The sequence below is a fragment of the Apus apus genome, chromosome Z (genome assembly GCF_020740795.1).
Source record: "Apus apus isolate bApuApu2 chromosome Z, bApuApu2.pri.cur, whole genome shotgun sequence".
Classification (NCBI taxonomy): Eukaryota; Metazoa; Chordata; class Aves; order Apodiformes; family Apodidae; genus Apus; species Apus apus.
This window is the reverse complement of record NC_067312.1, coordinates 16,660,935-16,676,226: the sequence shown is the minus strand read 5'-3', so window position 1 is coordinate 16,676,226 and position 15,292 is coordinate 16,660,935. Positions and strand designations below refer to the sequence as shown.

The 15,292-nt window shown below is 38.8% G+C and overlaps 1 protein-coding gene across 1 annotated transcript in view; it reads left to right on the top strand.

The window, feature by feature from the left end:
• HCN1 (hyperpolarization activated cyclic nucleotide gated potassium channel 1) overlaps nt 1–15,292 on the top strand; it is a 197,877-nt gene that overhangs the window by 14,301 nt on the left and 168,284 nt on the right. The window contains exon 2 of the mRNA XM_051643424.1: nt 12,546–12,969. Within this exon, the coding sequence (XP_051499384.1) occupies nt 12,546–12,969 (424 nt within the window). The remainder of the gene's footprint in view (nt 1–12,545; nt 12,970–15,292) is intronic.

The following is a 15,292-nucleotide window of genomic DNA, read 5'->3' as shown; positions in this document are numbered from 1 at the left end:
GTTCAGTAAGGCCGAGTGCAAGGTCCTGCACATGGGTTGAAGCAATCTGAAGCAAAAGTACAGGCTTGGGGAAGTTAAATTAGAAACAGTCCTGAGGAGAAAGACCTGGGGGTTGATGGCTGATGAGAATCTCAGCATGAGCCGCACTGTGAGCTTGCAGCCCAGAAAGCCAACCGTGTCCTGGACTGCATCAAAAGCAGGTCAGGGGAGGTGATTCTCCCCCTCTAGTGTGCTGTCATGAGACTCCACCTGGAGTACAATACAAGAAGGACATGGAGCTGTTGGAGCATGCCCAGAGGAGGTTCACAAAGATGATCAGAGGGCTGAAGCACCCCTCCTGTGAAGACAGGCTGAGAGATCTGCGGTTGTTTAGCCTGGAAAGGAGAATCATAGAATCATAGAATCATAGAATCATAGGGGTTGGAAGGAACCTCGAAAGATCATCTAGTCCAACCCCAAGAAGAAGAAGGCTCCAGGGAGACTTTACAGCAGCCTTCCAGTACCTGCAGGGGCTACAGGAAAGCTGGAGAGGGACTTTTTACAAGAGTGTCTAGACATAGGATGAGGGGAAACGTTTTCAACTGGAAGATGGTGGATTTAGATTAGACATTAGAAATAAATTCTTCACTTTGAGGGTAATGAGACACTGGAACATGTTGTCCAGAGAAGTTGTGTCTGCCCCCTCCCTGGAAGTGTTTAAGGCCAGGTTGGTTGGAGCTTTGAGCAGCCTGGTCTAGTGGGAGGTGTCTCTGCCCATGGCAGGGGGGTTGGAGCTAAATGATTTGGCATTTTTTACTTGGATTACTGCCTGATACAGAGCTTCTCATCAACCAGGACCTTCTCCTTGGCTATTTTTAATCCAATCTCCACCCAGCCTGTGTTTGTACCTGGGGTTGCTTCGATCTGGGTGCAGGACCTTGCACTTGGCCCTACTGAACTTCATGAGGTTGGCATGGGCCCATATCTCCAGCCTGTGAAGGTCCCTCTGGATGGCCTCCTTTCCCTCCAGCCGTGTTGGCCACGCCGCAGCTGGATGTCATCAGCAAACTTGCTGAGGATACTCAATCCCACTGTACATGTTGCCAGCAAAGATCTTAAATAATAACTGGTCCCAGTACTCGGCCCTGAGGAACGCCAGTTGTCATTGATCTCCACTTGGACATTGAGTCACGGGCTGCAACTTTTTAAGTGCCACTATCCAGATAAGTCCTTATCCACTGGGTGGTCCATCTGTCCATGTCTATCCGATTTAGAGACAAGAACGTCATGCAGAACAGTCTTAGACACTTTGCAGAAGCCCAGGTAGGTTATGTCAGTTGCTTTCCCATTGCCCATCAACAGTGTGACCCCATAGTAAAAAGCCACCAAATTAATCAGGCACGATTTGCCCTTGGTGAGGCCACATTGGCTGTCATCAATCACATCCTTATTTTCTATGTGCCTTAGCATAGTTTTTGAGAGGATCTGTTCCATGATCTTGTGGGGCACAGAGGTGAGGCAGAATTGGCATCTAGTTCCCTGGGTCTTCCTTTTTTCCCATTTTGAAAATGGGGGTTATGTTTTCCTTTTTCCAGTCACTGGGAACTTCACTGACTTCACTTCCATGACTTTTCAAATAAAATGGAAAGTGGCTTTGTAACTTAATGTGTCAGCTCCCTCAGGATCCATATATGGATCTCATCAGCTCCCACGGGCTTGTGCATTTTCAGGTTCTTTAGATTGTCTCAAACCTGCTTTTCTCCTAGAGTGGGCGGATCTTCCTTCTCACAATCCCTTTCATTGCCTTCTTCAGCTTCTACAACTGGATGGTGTGGATAGAGCCCTTGCCAGTGAAGACAGAGGCAAAGAACATGATCAAGTACCTAAGCCTTCTCCATGTCCCACATGACCAGGTCTCCTATTTCCTTCTGGAGACCTGGTCATGTTATCATTAGTCTTCCTTTTATCACTGACGTACCTGCAGAAGCTTTTCTTCTTATCCTTGATGTTCCTGGCCAGATTTAATTCTATCTGGGCTTTAGCTTTCCTAACCTGATCCCTGACTGCGTGGACAACTTTCTTGTACTCCTCCCAGGATGCCTGCCCTTGCCTGAACCCTCTGTAGACTTCCTTTTTATATCTAAGTGTGTCTGGGATCTCCATGTTAATTTATGGAAGTCTCCTGGCATACTTGTCTGACTTCCTGTTTGTTGCGATGCATTACTCCTGGGCTTGCAGGAGGTGAGCCTTGAATATTAACCAGCTTTCTTGTGCTCCTCTCCTCTCCAGGATTGTATCCCTTGGTACCCTACTGAGCTGATTCCTTAAGAAGTCAGAGTCTGCCCTCTAAAAGACCAGGGTACTGAGCTTGCTTTGTACCCTCCTTGTGGCCCTAAGGATCCTAAATTGCACCATTTCATGGTCACTATGGCCAAGGCTGCCCTTAAACTTTATGTTGTCCACCAGCCTGTCCTTGGTGTGGGCAAGGTCCGAAATAGCACATTTTCTCCTTGGTTCCTCCACCACTCGGAGAAGGAAATCTTTGTCAATGCATTCCAGGAACTTCCTGAATGGCCGATGTTTTGCACTGTTGTCAGGGTGGCTTAAGTCCCCTGTGAAGCCCAGGGCTTGTGAATGTGAAACCACTCTTACTTGTCTATATAGGACCTTATCCATTCAGTCTTCCTAGTCAGGTGGCCTGTAACAGAACCCCTCTATGATACTGCCCACCTCATCTTGCCTTTAATGCTGACCCATAAGCTCTTTGTCAGCTCCTAATCTGCCTCCAGGTTTTCAGTCATGATGTAGGAGTATAAAGTCTTCATGGGTAATCTGTCAACTGGTTTCATCCTCCTGTATGGTTCTTCCACACTTTTTCACATCTCTGATTTTTCTTTTCATGAATTTGGAGACTACCTTTTTTTTTTTTTCTTTGTTTTTCTTTTTTTTTTCTTTTTTCTTTTTTTTTTTTCTGTTTAGGCATAGTGCCCAGTCTTACCTTCAGTGAACTTTTTCAAGATATAATACACTAAATTCTATTACATGAGTATTTGTGGTTGAAGCTGCTGGTCTGAATGCACTGTATCTTTTTGCAGTTAAATGCACAAGGCTAGTTTAACCTCTGAATATCAGAATGTAATTTTTAGTTGTAACACATATGTCAAAACCAGAAATCTGGTCAGTGTCTTAAACGAAACAAGTTGGTGTTGCTAGTCTTGTGTTTTTTTTTTTTTTTTGTTTTGTTTTTTTTTTTTTTTTTGTTTTTTTGTTTTGTTTTGTTTTGTTTTGTTTTTTGTCAGAGGTATTCACCTCAGAAAACTAATTGTCTCTACTTATATGGTGGTCACAGGCTGGTCTCCTCACCAAGGTCCATGACAGATCTATCAGTAGCCATTGAGCAGTGTCTTCCCCATAATCTCCTTCTCTGAAGATAAGTACATGGACTTTCCCTGTCAGCAAAAGCCTTAAAGATTGCACTGATAATTGAGAGACTGAACTGGTTTTAAAAAAACATCCATTAAAGAAGAATACGAGGTGATACTGTCTGGCTTTATGGAGGCATCTTTAATGTCATGTTTCTATGGCACTGTTAAAATTACTGTTGCTACAAAATTCTTAATGAATGTAGATGTTCCTGCATGAGAGATGAAATTATTTTGCAACTAAAATATTTTTAGATCTGTCTCTTTCAAACTTCTTCTCAGACCTGTGAAGTGGTCCTTTCTATTTCAGAAGGTGAATGCTTATTTTACAGTGATAACGGAAATTTGCAGACACTTGAAGAATCGGTATGTGGCGATTTGCCATTGTTTTAAGGGTTGGTAATATGACACTGAAACAAATCAGCTGGAGTCCTTACAGAAATTATTGGCCGATCCTGAGAGGGTAAAGTCTGACAGTTTGGACAGGGAGAAGTCTGAGGAGAGTACTTTACTTGTGATGTGATGTGTGCTGATGTAGAGGCAAATCTTGATGATCTGACATCTGTCTGTTTTGAGCAGGATGCAGGTCAATGAAAACAGATTCAACTTTTTCCAGGAGAAAACTCCTGAGTCTTCAGCACTTTTTAGTAGCTGGTCACTATCTGGACACGAGCACTAAGAACTGAAGAAAGGAGGAGCTGTGTAAAGATGGAGGAGTGCAAAACAGTGTCAGAGCTTTACTGGCAGTGGTGCACTGTTCTTGCCCAAAGTTAAGTAGTAGTCAGGCTTTAATTCTTTCTACTCTAATTTAAGAAGTTTCTCTGAAGGAAAAACAACTGCAAACATCAGATGTATTCAGGCACTTGTGGTAGGGGATTATTGGCTAAAACCAAAGAGACTCATTGTTAAGCAATGTTTCCATGTCATGTAAATTTCAATATGTCATCTCCTTCCTCCCCTTCTGTATGCAGTGGGGGTGAGATTACTCCTGTACTTTCATTTTTCAGAAATCGGAGATGTAATTTGTTAATGCATGTGAAATGCTAAAACTTCAGATGGAATCTATTGCATCTGTACTATGAATTTAAAATCTTTTGACAAAATGTCCACTGCTTAAATGTTAGGTGAATTTACAGAAAATTATACGTAAGTGTAATGCTAATTTTATACTCACTTTCTATGGACAGTACTGTGATTTTCTTTTATAGCAATCAAGTCTGTGAAGCATTCAAGCTTTAAACCTAACCAAATGTAACCAAAGCCTTTTGAAAGTAGTAAATTGCTGTTCATTGGCTTCTCTAGGCTCTGATAGGGTCCCCTGAGAGCTGCTTTTATTTAATCATCTGCCTTGTGCATAGAATCACAGTTGTGCAACAAATTGCATATCTCCACTGCTAACTGTGTTCAGTTACCAGATGACATGAAATCTGTTTGAAATATTGCAAGTTTGTAATCTTTATATATCTTGTATGATTGTATAAAGTAGAAGACTCACTCTCGCTGAATTTTATTAATCTATCTTTGAATTCCTTTTCTGCTACCAGGTAGGAAGTTGCATCAATATTTAAAAAATAACAGCAAGGCACATAAATTAGATCTCTAAATACATATGACTCTGTATACTTGAAGAAAAGGACTTCAGTATTAATAAGAAAACCCCAGAAGATTTCTGGTTGTCTGAAAACTTCATTATTATTTTATTTTTAAAATCACTTTTAGATGAAATCAAAATGAAACCAAATTCCCTGGTCCAGCACTGCTTACAGCTGGGACAGGGAAACTGAGTTTTCAGAACATCAACCTCTGCCTTGTCCCAGGCTGACCTGTCTTAGGCAGGTAGAGAAAGCCATTCTGCTGCTTCAGCAGATTACCTGGCTAACTCTATGAAAGTTTATTCAGCTAAATATATTTTAAATTAAAAAATAATAGCAAATATTGATTACATTGTCACCTGAGAAAGTGTTACAGGCTTCTAATTATTAATATTTCTGCTCTTTACCTTCAGCACTTGAAGTGTAGATGATGTTGTTAGTATTCTACTGTAGTGTGTGCTTTACAGTGGAAGGATTATCCACAAAAAGGATTCAATTTCAGCCTTGCAAGATTCCTCATTCTAAAAACAGTTAGTTTGGGAATAGAGGAGAATAAAGGATATAAATCAGCAGTTTCAGGGTAATAGTTTATATTTTAAAAACAAAATAATAAAACCAAGCCTAATATTTTGCCTTCCTAAAACTTTGGAAAATTAGGTACATTCAGATGAGGAAAGTTCTATCCCAACACAACTGCAGAAGTAATCTGTTTGCTAGCACAAAACTGGCCAATATAATGAAGTGACACTTCACTAGTCATTTTAATTCATTTGATTAATGTGATCATGCAGATAGGTCACAGTAAATTCTAAGTTTCAGAGATTCTAAAGTAAAAAAATTGCTGCTGACCTGAAATCACAGAAGTACTCCACAATACATTTGCAACATATAAACAGAGTTTGTTCCATGGAGGATGCTGAATGCAACATTTCGTGTTAAAATAGAAGGGAATTCATATTTAATCTGTATGCGTTTTTCCCAGAAGAAGCATTTTCTCCTTCTAGGTATGTGTAAGGGGGACGCAGGCTGGTAGAATGAAAATGGACAGCTGGGCAGAAGGGGATATCCTTACTTCCAGGTTGTGAAATAAAATGGTGATGGTTTCTCAGAAAGTTTTCAAGAAATCATTAATAGAATTTGGATCCCCTGAAGAAAACCCTCCCTTCTTCATTATTCTGTCCTTTCCAACACATCCCAGTAGTTATCTGCATGTTGCAGATGTTTTCAGGTATGTCTAGCTTTGCTCTCTCTTACGAAAAAGAATAACCAGTTGCACAGCAAGAGAAAGATGGCATGTCTTATGAGAACCAAATTCTGACATGAATAATACCAAGTTTAGTGCTTGTTATGGTACATTGCAATAAAGTTTTAATTTACTGATATTTCTACTAAGATAGTTTTCTATATAGGACATTCTTTGTTAGTTGAACTGATGATCCCTGAAAGCAAAACAAGTAAAGCTGTGTTTGAAGATGAGATAAAAAAAAGTCTGTGTTCATTTCATGGAGCATCTGCTAGTCAATCAAAATATTTAACTTAGAGAGAAGGCATGCTTTCCATGGTAAGCTTGTGAAAATTTTTTACAGTTCTTTATTCCCTGAATTTGTAGCATGAAATAATGTCTCAGATGCATCAGGTTTGGTTTGAAAGATAGTTTTACAAGTAACTTGAATGAGTATCTTTTTGAAGACCTTCCACTTTATAATGTGGCTGATGAGTATTTGTGACTGAATTTAATGTTTTACTGATGTATTTTGCTTTTTCAAATTAAATAGTCAGACTTTTATGATCTTTCTGGAAATGCAGAAAACTTCATCTTAAGCAGAGTCCTGACTGCTCTGTAGCCTCAAATCAGAGCGCTCAGTTCCTTGGGAATGCCATTCACTCTGCTGTGTGGTTTGTGAGACCAGTGACAACTTCTGCTGGGTCAATCTGAGTGTAGTGTAAAGATAATAATATATCAAACTACGGTGATTCAGGGGCTTTGAGACTGCTGTATCAATGGACAGCAACTAGAAAATAAGAAGGTAAATCTGAATGAGTTTTTACACAGTTGTATGTACAGAATCACACAGAATCACAGAATCATGGAATATTAGGAGTTGGAAAGGAACTCCAAAGATCATCAAGCCCAACCCCCCTGCCAGAGCAGGACCAAAAAAAATGCCAAACAACTAGGGCAGATCACTCAGAAAGGCATCCAGACAGGTCTTGAAAGTCTCCAGAGAAGGAGACTCTACAACCTCTCTGGGGAGCCTGTTCCAGTGCTCTGTAAGCCTCACAGTAAAAAAGTCCTTCCTCGTATTAATGTGGAACTCTTAAATGGAATAAATTGCCCCTCATCCTATCACAGGGCGAAGGCAGCTTGTACCTGCCTTCTTGATGCCCAGCCCTCATGCATTTATAGACATTAATTAGGTCCCCCCTCAATCTTCTCCTCTCTAGACTGAAAAGCCCCAGGTCTCTTAGCCTTCCCTTGTCAGGCAAGTGTTCCAGTCCCTTAATCATCCTTGTAGCCCTCCGTTGGACTCTCTCAAGTAGATCTGTGTCTCTCTTGAACTGGGGAGCCTAGAACTGGACACAGTACTCCAAGTGAGGTCTCCCCAGGCTGGAGTAGAGGGGGAAGAGAACCTCCCTCGATCTGCTGGAGACACTCCTCTTAATGCACCCCAAGACACCATTGGCCTTCTTGGCCACAAGGGCACATTGTTGTCCCATGGATCACTTCTTGTCTACCAGGACTCCAAGGTCCTTCACCGTGGAGCTGCTCTCTAGCAGATCACCTCCTGGCCTGTACGGGTGCATTTTGTTGTTCCTTCCCAGGTGCAGGACTCTGCACTTTCTCTTGTTGAATCTCATTAGGTTCCTCTTTGCCCAGCCTGTCCAAATCTTGCTGCGTGGCTGCACAGCCTTCAGGTGAGTCAGCCAATTCTCCCAGATTTGTGTCATCAGTAAACTTGCTGAGAAAACACTGTGCCATCATCAAGGTCGTTGATAAAGATGTTGAACAGGATTGGACCCAACACTGATCTCTGAGGGACTCCACTAGTTACAGGTCTCCAGCTGGACTCTGCACCATTGACCACCACTCTTTGGGCTCTATTGTGTAGCCAGTTCTTAATCCATCTCACTATCCATTCTTCTATCCCACATATTCTGAGCTTGCTCACAAGGATGTTATTGGAGACTATGTCAAAAGCCTTGCTAAGGTCGAGGTAGACTGTATCCACTGGTCTCTTTGCATCCATCTGTTCAGTCACAACATCATAGAAGGCTATCAGATTAGTCAAGCATGATTTCCCCTTGGTAAATCCATGCTGACTGCTCCTGATAACCTTCTTCTCTTCATGTCCTTACAGATGACCTCCAAAATGAGCCGCTCCATCATTTTTCTAGGAATAGAGGTGAGACTGACTGGTCTGTAATTTCCTGGATCTTCCTTCTTGCCCTTGGAGTGTCACTGGAGTGACACTGGCCTTCCTCCAGTCCTCAGGCACCTCTCCTGTTTGCAATGATCTTTCGAAAATGATGGAGAGTGGTAGGGCACTAAAATCAGCCAGCTCTCTCAACACTCTTGGGTGCATCTCATCAGGGCCCGTGGACTTGTGCACATTCAATTTACGTAACTGACCTCTGACCCACTCTTCATTGACTAGTGGAGAGTCTTCCCTCCTCCAGGCTTCCTCTCCTGTATCCAGGGTCTGAAGCTCGTAAGGGCCAGTCTTAGTAAAGACTGAAGCAAAGCCATTCAGCAACTCTGCCTTCTCTGCATCCTCTGTTACCAGGGCTTCCACCTCATTCAGCAGTGAGCCCACATTTTCCCTATTCTTCCTTCTACTGCTGATATGTTTGAAGAAGCTCTTCTTGTTTCCCTTGTTCCCTTGACTTCCTTTACCAGTTTAAGTTCTGAGAGCGCTTTTGCGTTTTTGTTGCTTTCCTACATACCCTAACAACATCCCTGTAGTTCTCCCACGTGACAAGTCCCTTCTTCCACAAACTGTACATTTCTTTCTCCCATGAGACTTTCTTCAGAACATCCTTGCTTATCCATGCAGGTTGTTTATGACCTCTGTCTGCAAATTAACTGTCTTAGAGCTGAAATTTCGTTCTTTAAGACTCAGTTTTTTCTGGGTTGGATATATAGAGTGGAAAATAAAATGCTTGTTAGAATTTGTAGTGCCTAGTATTAGTAAGCTTAGTATAAACACTGATTAATTAATATTAAGTAGTTCTTTATTACTTCTTGGGTAGACACTAATTTTAAGCAGACTGTTCATCCTATCCAGTATAGCCTGTTGCAATAAATAAAACACCAAAGCTTCGGCACCGTGTCCCAGAGCTGTAAATAACGCTACATTATTACTGTAAGTTTTGAAAGTATAGTACATAAATTGTAAGTTAAAATATTATGAAAGAGGGCTATGAATCCCACTAGTTTTATTTCAGAATACCAAATTATTAATTAACATTTTTATATCTGTATAAATTAATTATTTAAAATTTAGAAAATATACACCTTAAAGCTTTATTTATTTATTTATTTATTTATTTATTACTATTTTAATTACTTTTTTCACCAAGAGATACTAAACCTCTGGGTCATTTAGAAGAATTTTAAAAGTTTCAGGAATAGTACAGTGCAGGACAATCCTAATCTCTGTACCTGGATCTCATTATCCTCAGGCTCTTTTTTTTTTTTTTTTTTTTTTTTACCTCCTTGAAAATTTTGTGACATAGGTTACCTCTTCCTTGTTTTTTTGTCAACGTTTTGTGATACCTTCTGTAGATCTGGAACTCTCAGATTCTAAGCCTTAAATTTATAACCATCCTCATTGGTGGGGGTGAGTAGCAAAAATAAATAACTAAATAAAGCTAAAAATAGTTTGAAAGGGCTACCTCTGTGTCTCAATAGCAACTCTTTGCATTCTCTTGTGAAGCTTTTCAGTCCTCTCTTGGTTACATGAATAGTAGGATGTTCTGAACCAGAAGGCAAGGAACGCATTGTATTACTTCCTCTGCACAGGTCACAGAAGGGCAACACAGGGATTTGCATCCAGCTTTTCTCACCTGAAAGATAAATATCATATAACACGGCCAACGGAGTGGCATTTGGAAACATTTTCCTGAAAGAAAATGTCTTGTTTCATTCCAAAATTAAAAATAAATAATAATCTAGTAAGAGCTGTTTTCTTACTAACTAATCAGATTATACTATATTGTAAGCTGAAAGAAAAATAAAAAACTGATACAGTCTCCTAGTCCTTAGCATTCACTCTGATTTTATTACTGAAACCCATCACTACCACTTTTGCTGACAACATGAGGACCTCCAGTGTGTTTTGCATAATCACAGTACATAACGATCCTTTAAACTATGGGTTACTGTGGGATAAAAACACCTGGTTCTGTGTTATATTTTATGTTGGCTGCATGGCTGCTTGCATGACTTCGGTTAGCCTTTGTTGCCTAACTGCTCCCTGTGCTGGTCAAAAGTACAGGTCAACCTGAAATCAAGCAATACTTTGCTTAGGAGTGAGACACAGATACAAGTACGCTTCTTCTGACTATTTCTAGGTTTTTTTCCACTGTTTTCCATATTCCGTGGCAACTTTTATTCTCCCAGAAGAATTCTGTGAAAAGAGTGTTTTAGGTAATTGTACCTGTAGATCATAATAGCAGTGATGCATGAATTTAGTGATTCCACTTTTATGGTAGTTCTAGATTATTGGAAAGGAATCTAGCACAGCAAGAAGCCTATTACATTAATTTAAAAAATAAGAGAACTTGGGATGTTGCTCTCAGATATGGTACAGATATAGTGAATAGCACCATATGCCAAGCTAAAATACATACAGCCTGGATAAAACTGAGATTTTTTAGCACTTAATAATCACAATTATTGTGAGATCAAATGGGTAAGACATGAATCACATTGTGGTATTCTTGAGCAGCAGTTAAAGGTACTTTGCCAGTTCCTCTCTAAAATGATAGCCAAGTCTAATCTCTGTAGGTTCATCTTGCAATAAACAGTGTTAATGTGGCAATTCTTATGCCAGTCTTGATCCAATACTACTCTTCCCTTAGTGTGCTTTACAGCTACATTTAATAATTTATGTTCCCGGCTAAGGTATTTGTAAACTCAGAAGTATTTTCACAGATAAATATGAAACAAAGGTAATTTATAAAAATTAATAATTTGGTGAATAGAAGAAGCAATCTCTTAAATCTAAGGTAATCCATATGCTCTGTTCAAGTCTAGCAAAAATTAAACTATTGGTTCTGAAATGTTTTGTGGCCAGTTAAACTTCTGTTATTGTTGGTAGCCATGAACCTTTACCAAGATGAGGGTGTTCTTGGCATACCAGAAGGTTGGCGGTAGTATGATGGAAATGGCCTGGAATTCAGTGCTGGAGTGATGTGCTGGTGGCATGTCTGTCACACATCCATTACCGGGGGCTCTACTGCAATGGAAGGTCAGAGCAGGGACTTACTTGTGGAGCCGATGATGCTTCTAGAAAGTCTAATGAGTCTGTGGGGAATGTTGCTGACTGGTTTCTGTACCTCCGCAAATTGAGTTTAGTTAAACAGATACTGTTTGCAAGCAGAACAAGACTTCATGCTTTGAGTTCAGGCTTTCTCAAGTTCACTTTCAATTCTTTTATTGAAAAATAACTTTCTTTGACAATTTAAGATTTAGGATTTATCATAATTTTCTTAAAATCTTCTAAGTGTATGCTACCATCCCCTGGAAGTTGTCCATCAAGATAGATCTATATTCTAGGTAACAACTGCATTCATACACCATTTCTGTAATAAAGTTATATATCTAGCTCTCTGCCTTCTGCATCAAGCAGCATTATAAAAGTGTTGGAGGGGAGTCTTTCGGTACTTCTGGAGCAAAATGCTGAAATGCAGTACTATGCATTTTATACTATTCAAGTTGCAGCTATTGTTGTCTAGACTTCTTAGATATTTCTGAGAGAAGATAGACTTTGAGGTGGTAAAAATGCATTAAAGTTCAATTCAGGTTGTAGAAGTGGATTAAGGTTTTGATATTATCTAATTTTTGTTTCTATTTTTGCTTGTTTTCTCTTTCTGTAATTTTATTTCAGCACTGTAATGGTATGAGCACATTTACATTTAATATGTTATCTGTTAGATATTTGGGTTTCCATTTTGATAGAAGCCTTAAAAAAGTATTGTATTGCTAAAGCACTTCTGGTTGGCACCAGACATCAGTTTTAGTTATATAAATCCACTAATAAGTTTTTAGAGGAGTCTTGATAAGTCTGCTGAAAGACACACACACGCCTGTCAGATATGCCATAGATTGATGAACCATAGTTCTGTCTATATCTTAGATGCATATTCTTGAGAAGAAAGGCACATAATAAAATGTATTAATTACTTTATGTTCTTTACTGATTGTGAACATATTGAATGAATTAAAATGCTGGGAGTTCTCTTAGTATTGACAAAGTATTTAAGCATCTCGAAGTTGGTGGCATGATAGACACCATTTTTTATCACCAACTATTCTTGTTTCTTACAGGTTTTACTGGGACTTAATCATGCTCATAATGATGGTTGGAAACCTTGTCATTATACCAGTTGGAATCACATTCTTCACAGAACAAACAACAACACCATGGATTATTTTCAACGTGGCATCAGACACTGTTTTTCTATTGGACTTGATCATGAATTTTAGAACTGGGACTGTAAATGAAGACAGCTCTGAAATAATACTGGACCCTAAAATCATTAAGATGAATTACTTAAAAAGCTGGTTTGTGGTTGACTTCATCTCATCAATACCAGTGGATTATATATTTCTCATTGTAGAAAAAGGAATGGATTCAGAGGTTTACAAGACAGCAAGAGCACTTCGTATTGTGAGATTTACAAAAATCCTCAGCCTGCTACGTTTATTACGCCTTTCAAGACTGATTAGATATATACACCAGTGGGAAGAGGTAAGATTTATGTGGTTATAACGTTATTCACTAAGGTCATTTTCCTACAAAAAACAAGTCAGTTCTTCCAAAGAGTTATACAAGAACCCAAATGGAATAAAGAGTTTATACTCACCACTTAGTGTAATTATATACAGGTGCTAGTAGAAAAGCCTTTTTGGGGAAAAAAGGAGAAACAACAGAGTAACCATCTTCTCTGTGCCAACAACAGAGACTAAAAATGGTTTGGGACAATCAGCACAATTATAATTCTATTGAGAATATTAGAAATTTTAGTAACCACCTAAATCTGCGTTTGAGTTCGGTGACTAGCACTCAGACTTACAAAGTTAATACTCTTGTAATCACAGAGAACTTAAAATACATGTTCATATGTTTCTGTTTCAGGACAAACTGAAACTGGCTATGATTGAGTAGATGTTCTAGAATCCTCATTGGTTGAAGGCTGCATGTAGGCTGAATATATCAAATACTGACCTTCTTTAAAAAAATTGGGTAGCTCAGATTTTGAGTCTCTGCCTTCTAAAATCTGAACACTGTTTCCAGATGTGACCTTAAGCAGCCTGTCAATTCGGCATGGTGACATTTCTAGAAAATTATGGCGTTCCTTAGTTTGGCATGTACATTGCCAGGAAGCTTTTAGTGCTTTGGCACATACCAGCAGGATTTAGTGATTTAATTTCTTGCCTGTCCCAATTTCTCTAGTTCTAAATATCATAATATATTTTAAAAGGAAGTGCTAGAAATATGGGAAAAATAACTGTTGTTTTTTAAACCTTTATTTCAGCAATGATAATTATTATGTAAAGCATATTTATGGAAGCCTTATTAAAACAGAATTGCATAAATTTATTTGCCTACTTAAATAAAGATTTATTTAATGAAATTAATATTGAAGGATGATTTTATACCATTTCTGGTGCTCTTTCTGATGGTTATCTCCAGTATTATATTCACTTTCTGGTTTAACAGAAACCTAAAAGTGAAGCCATCTCACAATTAAAGTCAGATTATATTTAAAAATGGCACAATGCTGGATGATGGTAAGTATCAAAAGTCTTATAAATGTATAGTTGTTTCTCAAAAAACTTCTGAAATACATAATTATTTTTTGTGACTGTATCTTGGAAATTCTACTTCTTTTTGCCTCCTATAATGCAGTGTAACTGTATTTTTTATACAGAAATAGAGCGCTGCTGTTCTGTACTGAAGTTAACTAAGTCAAATGATTAACTATATTTTGCAGTTCTGCCATAAAGCTGTGCTTCTGTCTCATCTGTGCCTTACAGAGATACAACCTTCTGAAATCTTTAATGACATTATTTCCTTGCAGCTTAATAACTTGCCACTATAAAGACCTAGCAAGCACCTACATGACTACCCTCTCCCTTGCCTTCCATCTGTTTTCAAAGAAAAAACAGATATTCTAAATAAAAAATAGTTGAATTAGCCACTAAGTGGGACTAGAAGTGAGCAGAGGATGTGGGCCAAACCAGCAATAGCTGGTCCATCAGTCCGTGTAATCTTTAACTAATGGCTGCATGATTACTGTTGATTCCTCTAGTAAAACTTGTGAGATGTTTCTTGCATGATATTTTATTTGATAAAGATTGACAAAATAGGTGGAGTCCATCTTCTCATGTTTGTTAACACACTATAGTGCTCCCTGGTTGATTTCAGGCAGGTGAAACAGCATCTGAAGTTTTTGTGGGGTTTTTTTTAGCCTCCAATAAAGCAGCAAGAATCTCATTGCCTGCTTATAAAAAAGATATCTGGAGACTATGACAACATGCAGGAACAGTGATATTATGTAGACTATATCAGGTTCTGATAAATCTCAAAATGAAATGTGTTCAAGAAAAAGTAATTGGATCCAGAATAATGACCACTGTGTCAAAAATATTAAGAGGGCTCTGCCAGAAAACTCATTCTTCATAACTTGCCAAGAGGATACCTTGTGGAAAACTGATGAACAAAACAGATTGTACAATAAGGCTGTTACCCTGTGGAGGTATTTACACATCTTCCAACAAAAAAAGCAGGTTGAAATTTTTGAGTTTTTCCTTTTCTGTTTTTTTCACATGTCTGGACTTCAGTAGGTCAGTATCCAGAACTTTAAGATGACTAGTTAGAAATTTAAAATGTTTTTATACCAGACTGCTGAAACACAGCTCCCTTTCTTTATTTTCACATAAATTAAATTAATTAAATTCAACATAAAGCTGCTAATGGCCACATAGAGTAATATTGAGGTAGATAACATACGCATTGCAAAAGCTTTCTCCTTAGCTGTTAAGAGGGAACAGAGCTATAGCCTGAGGTA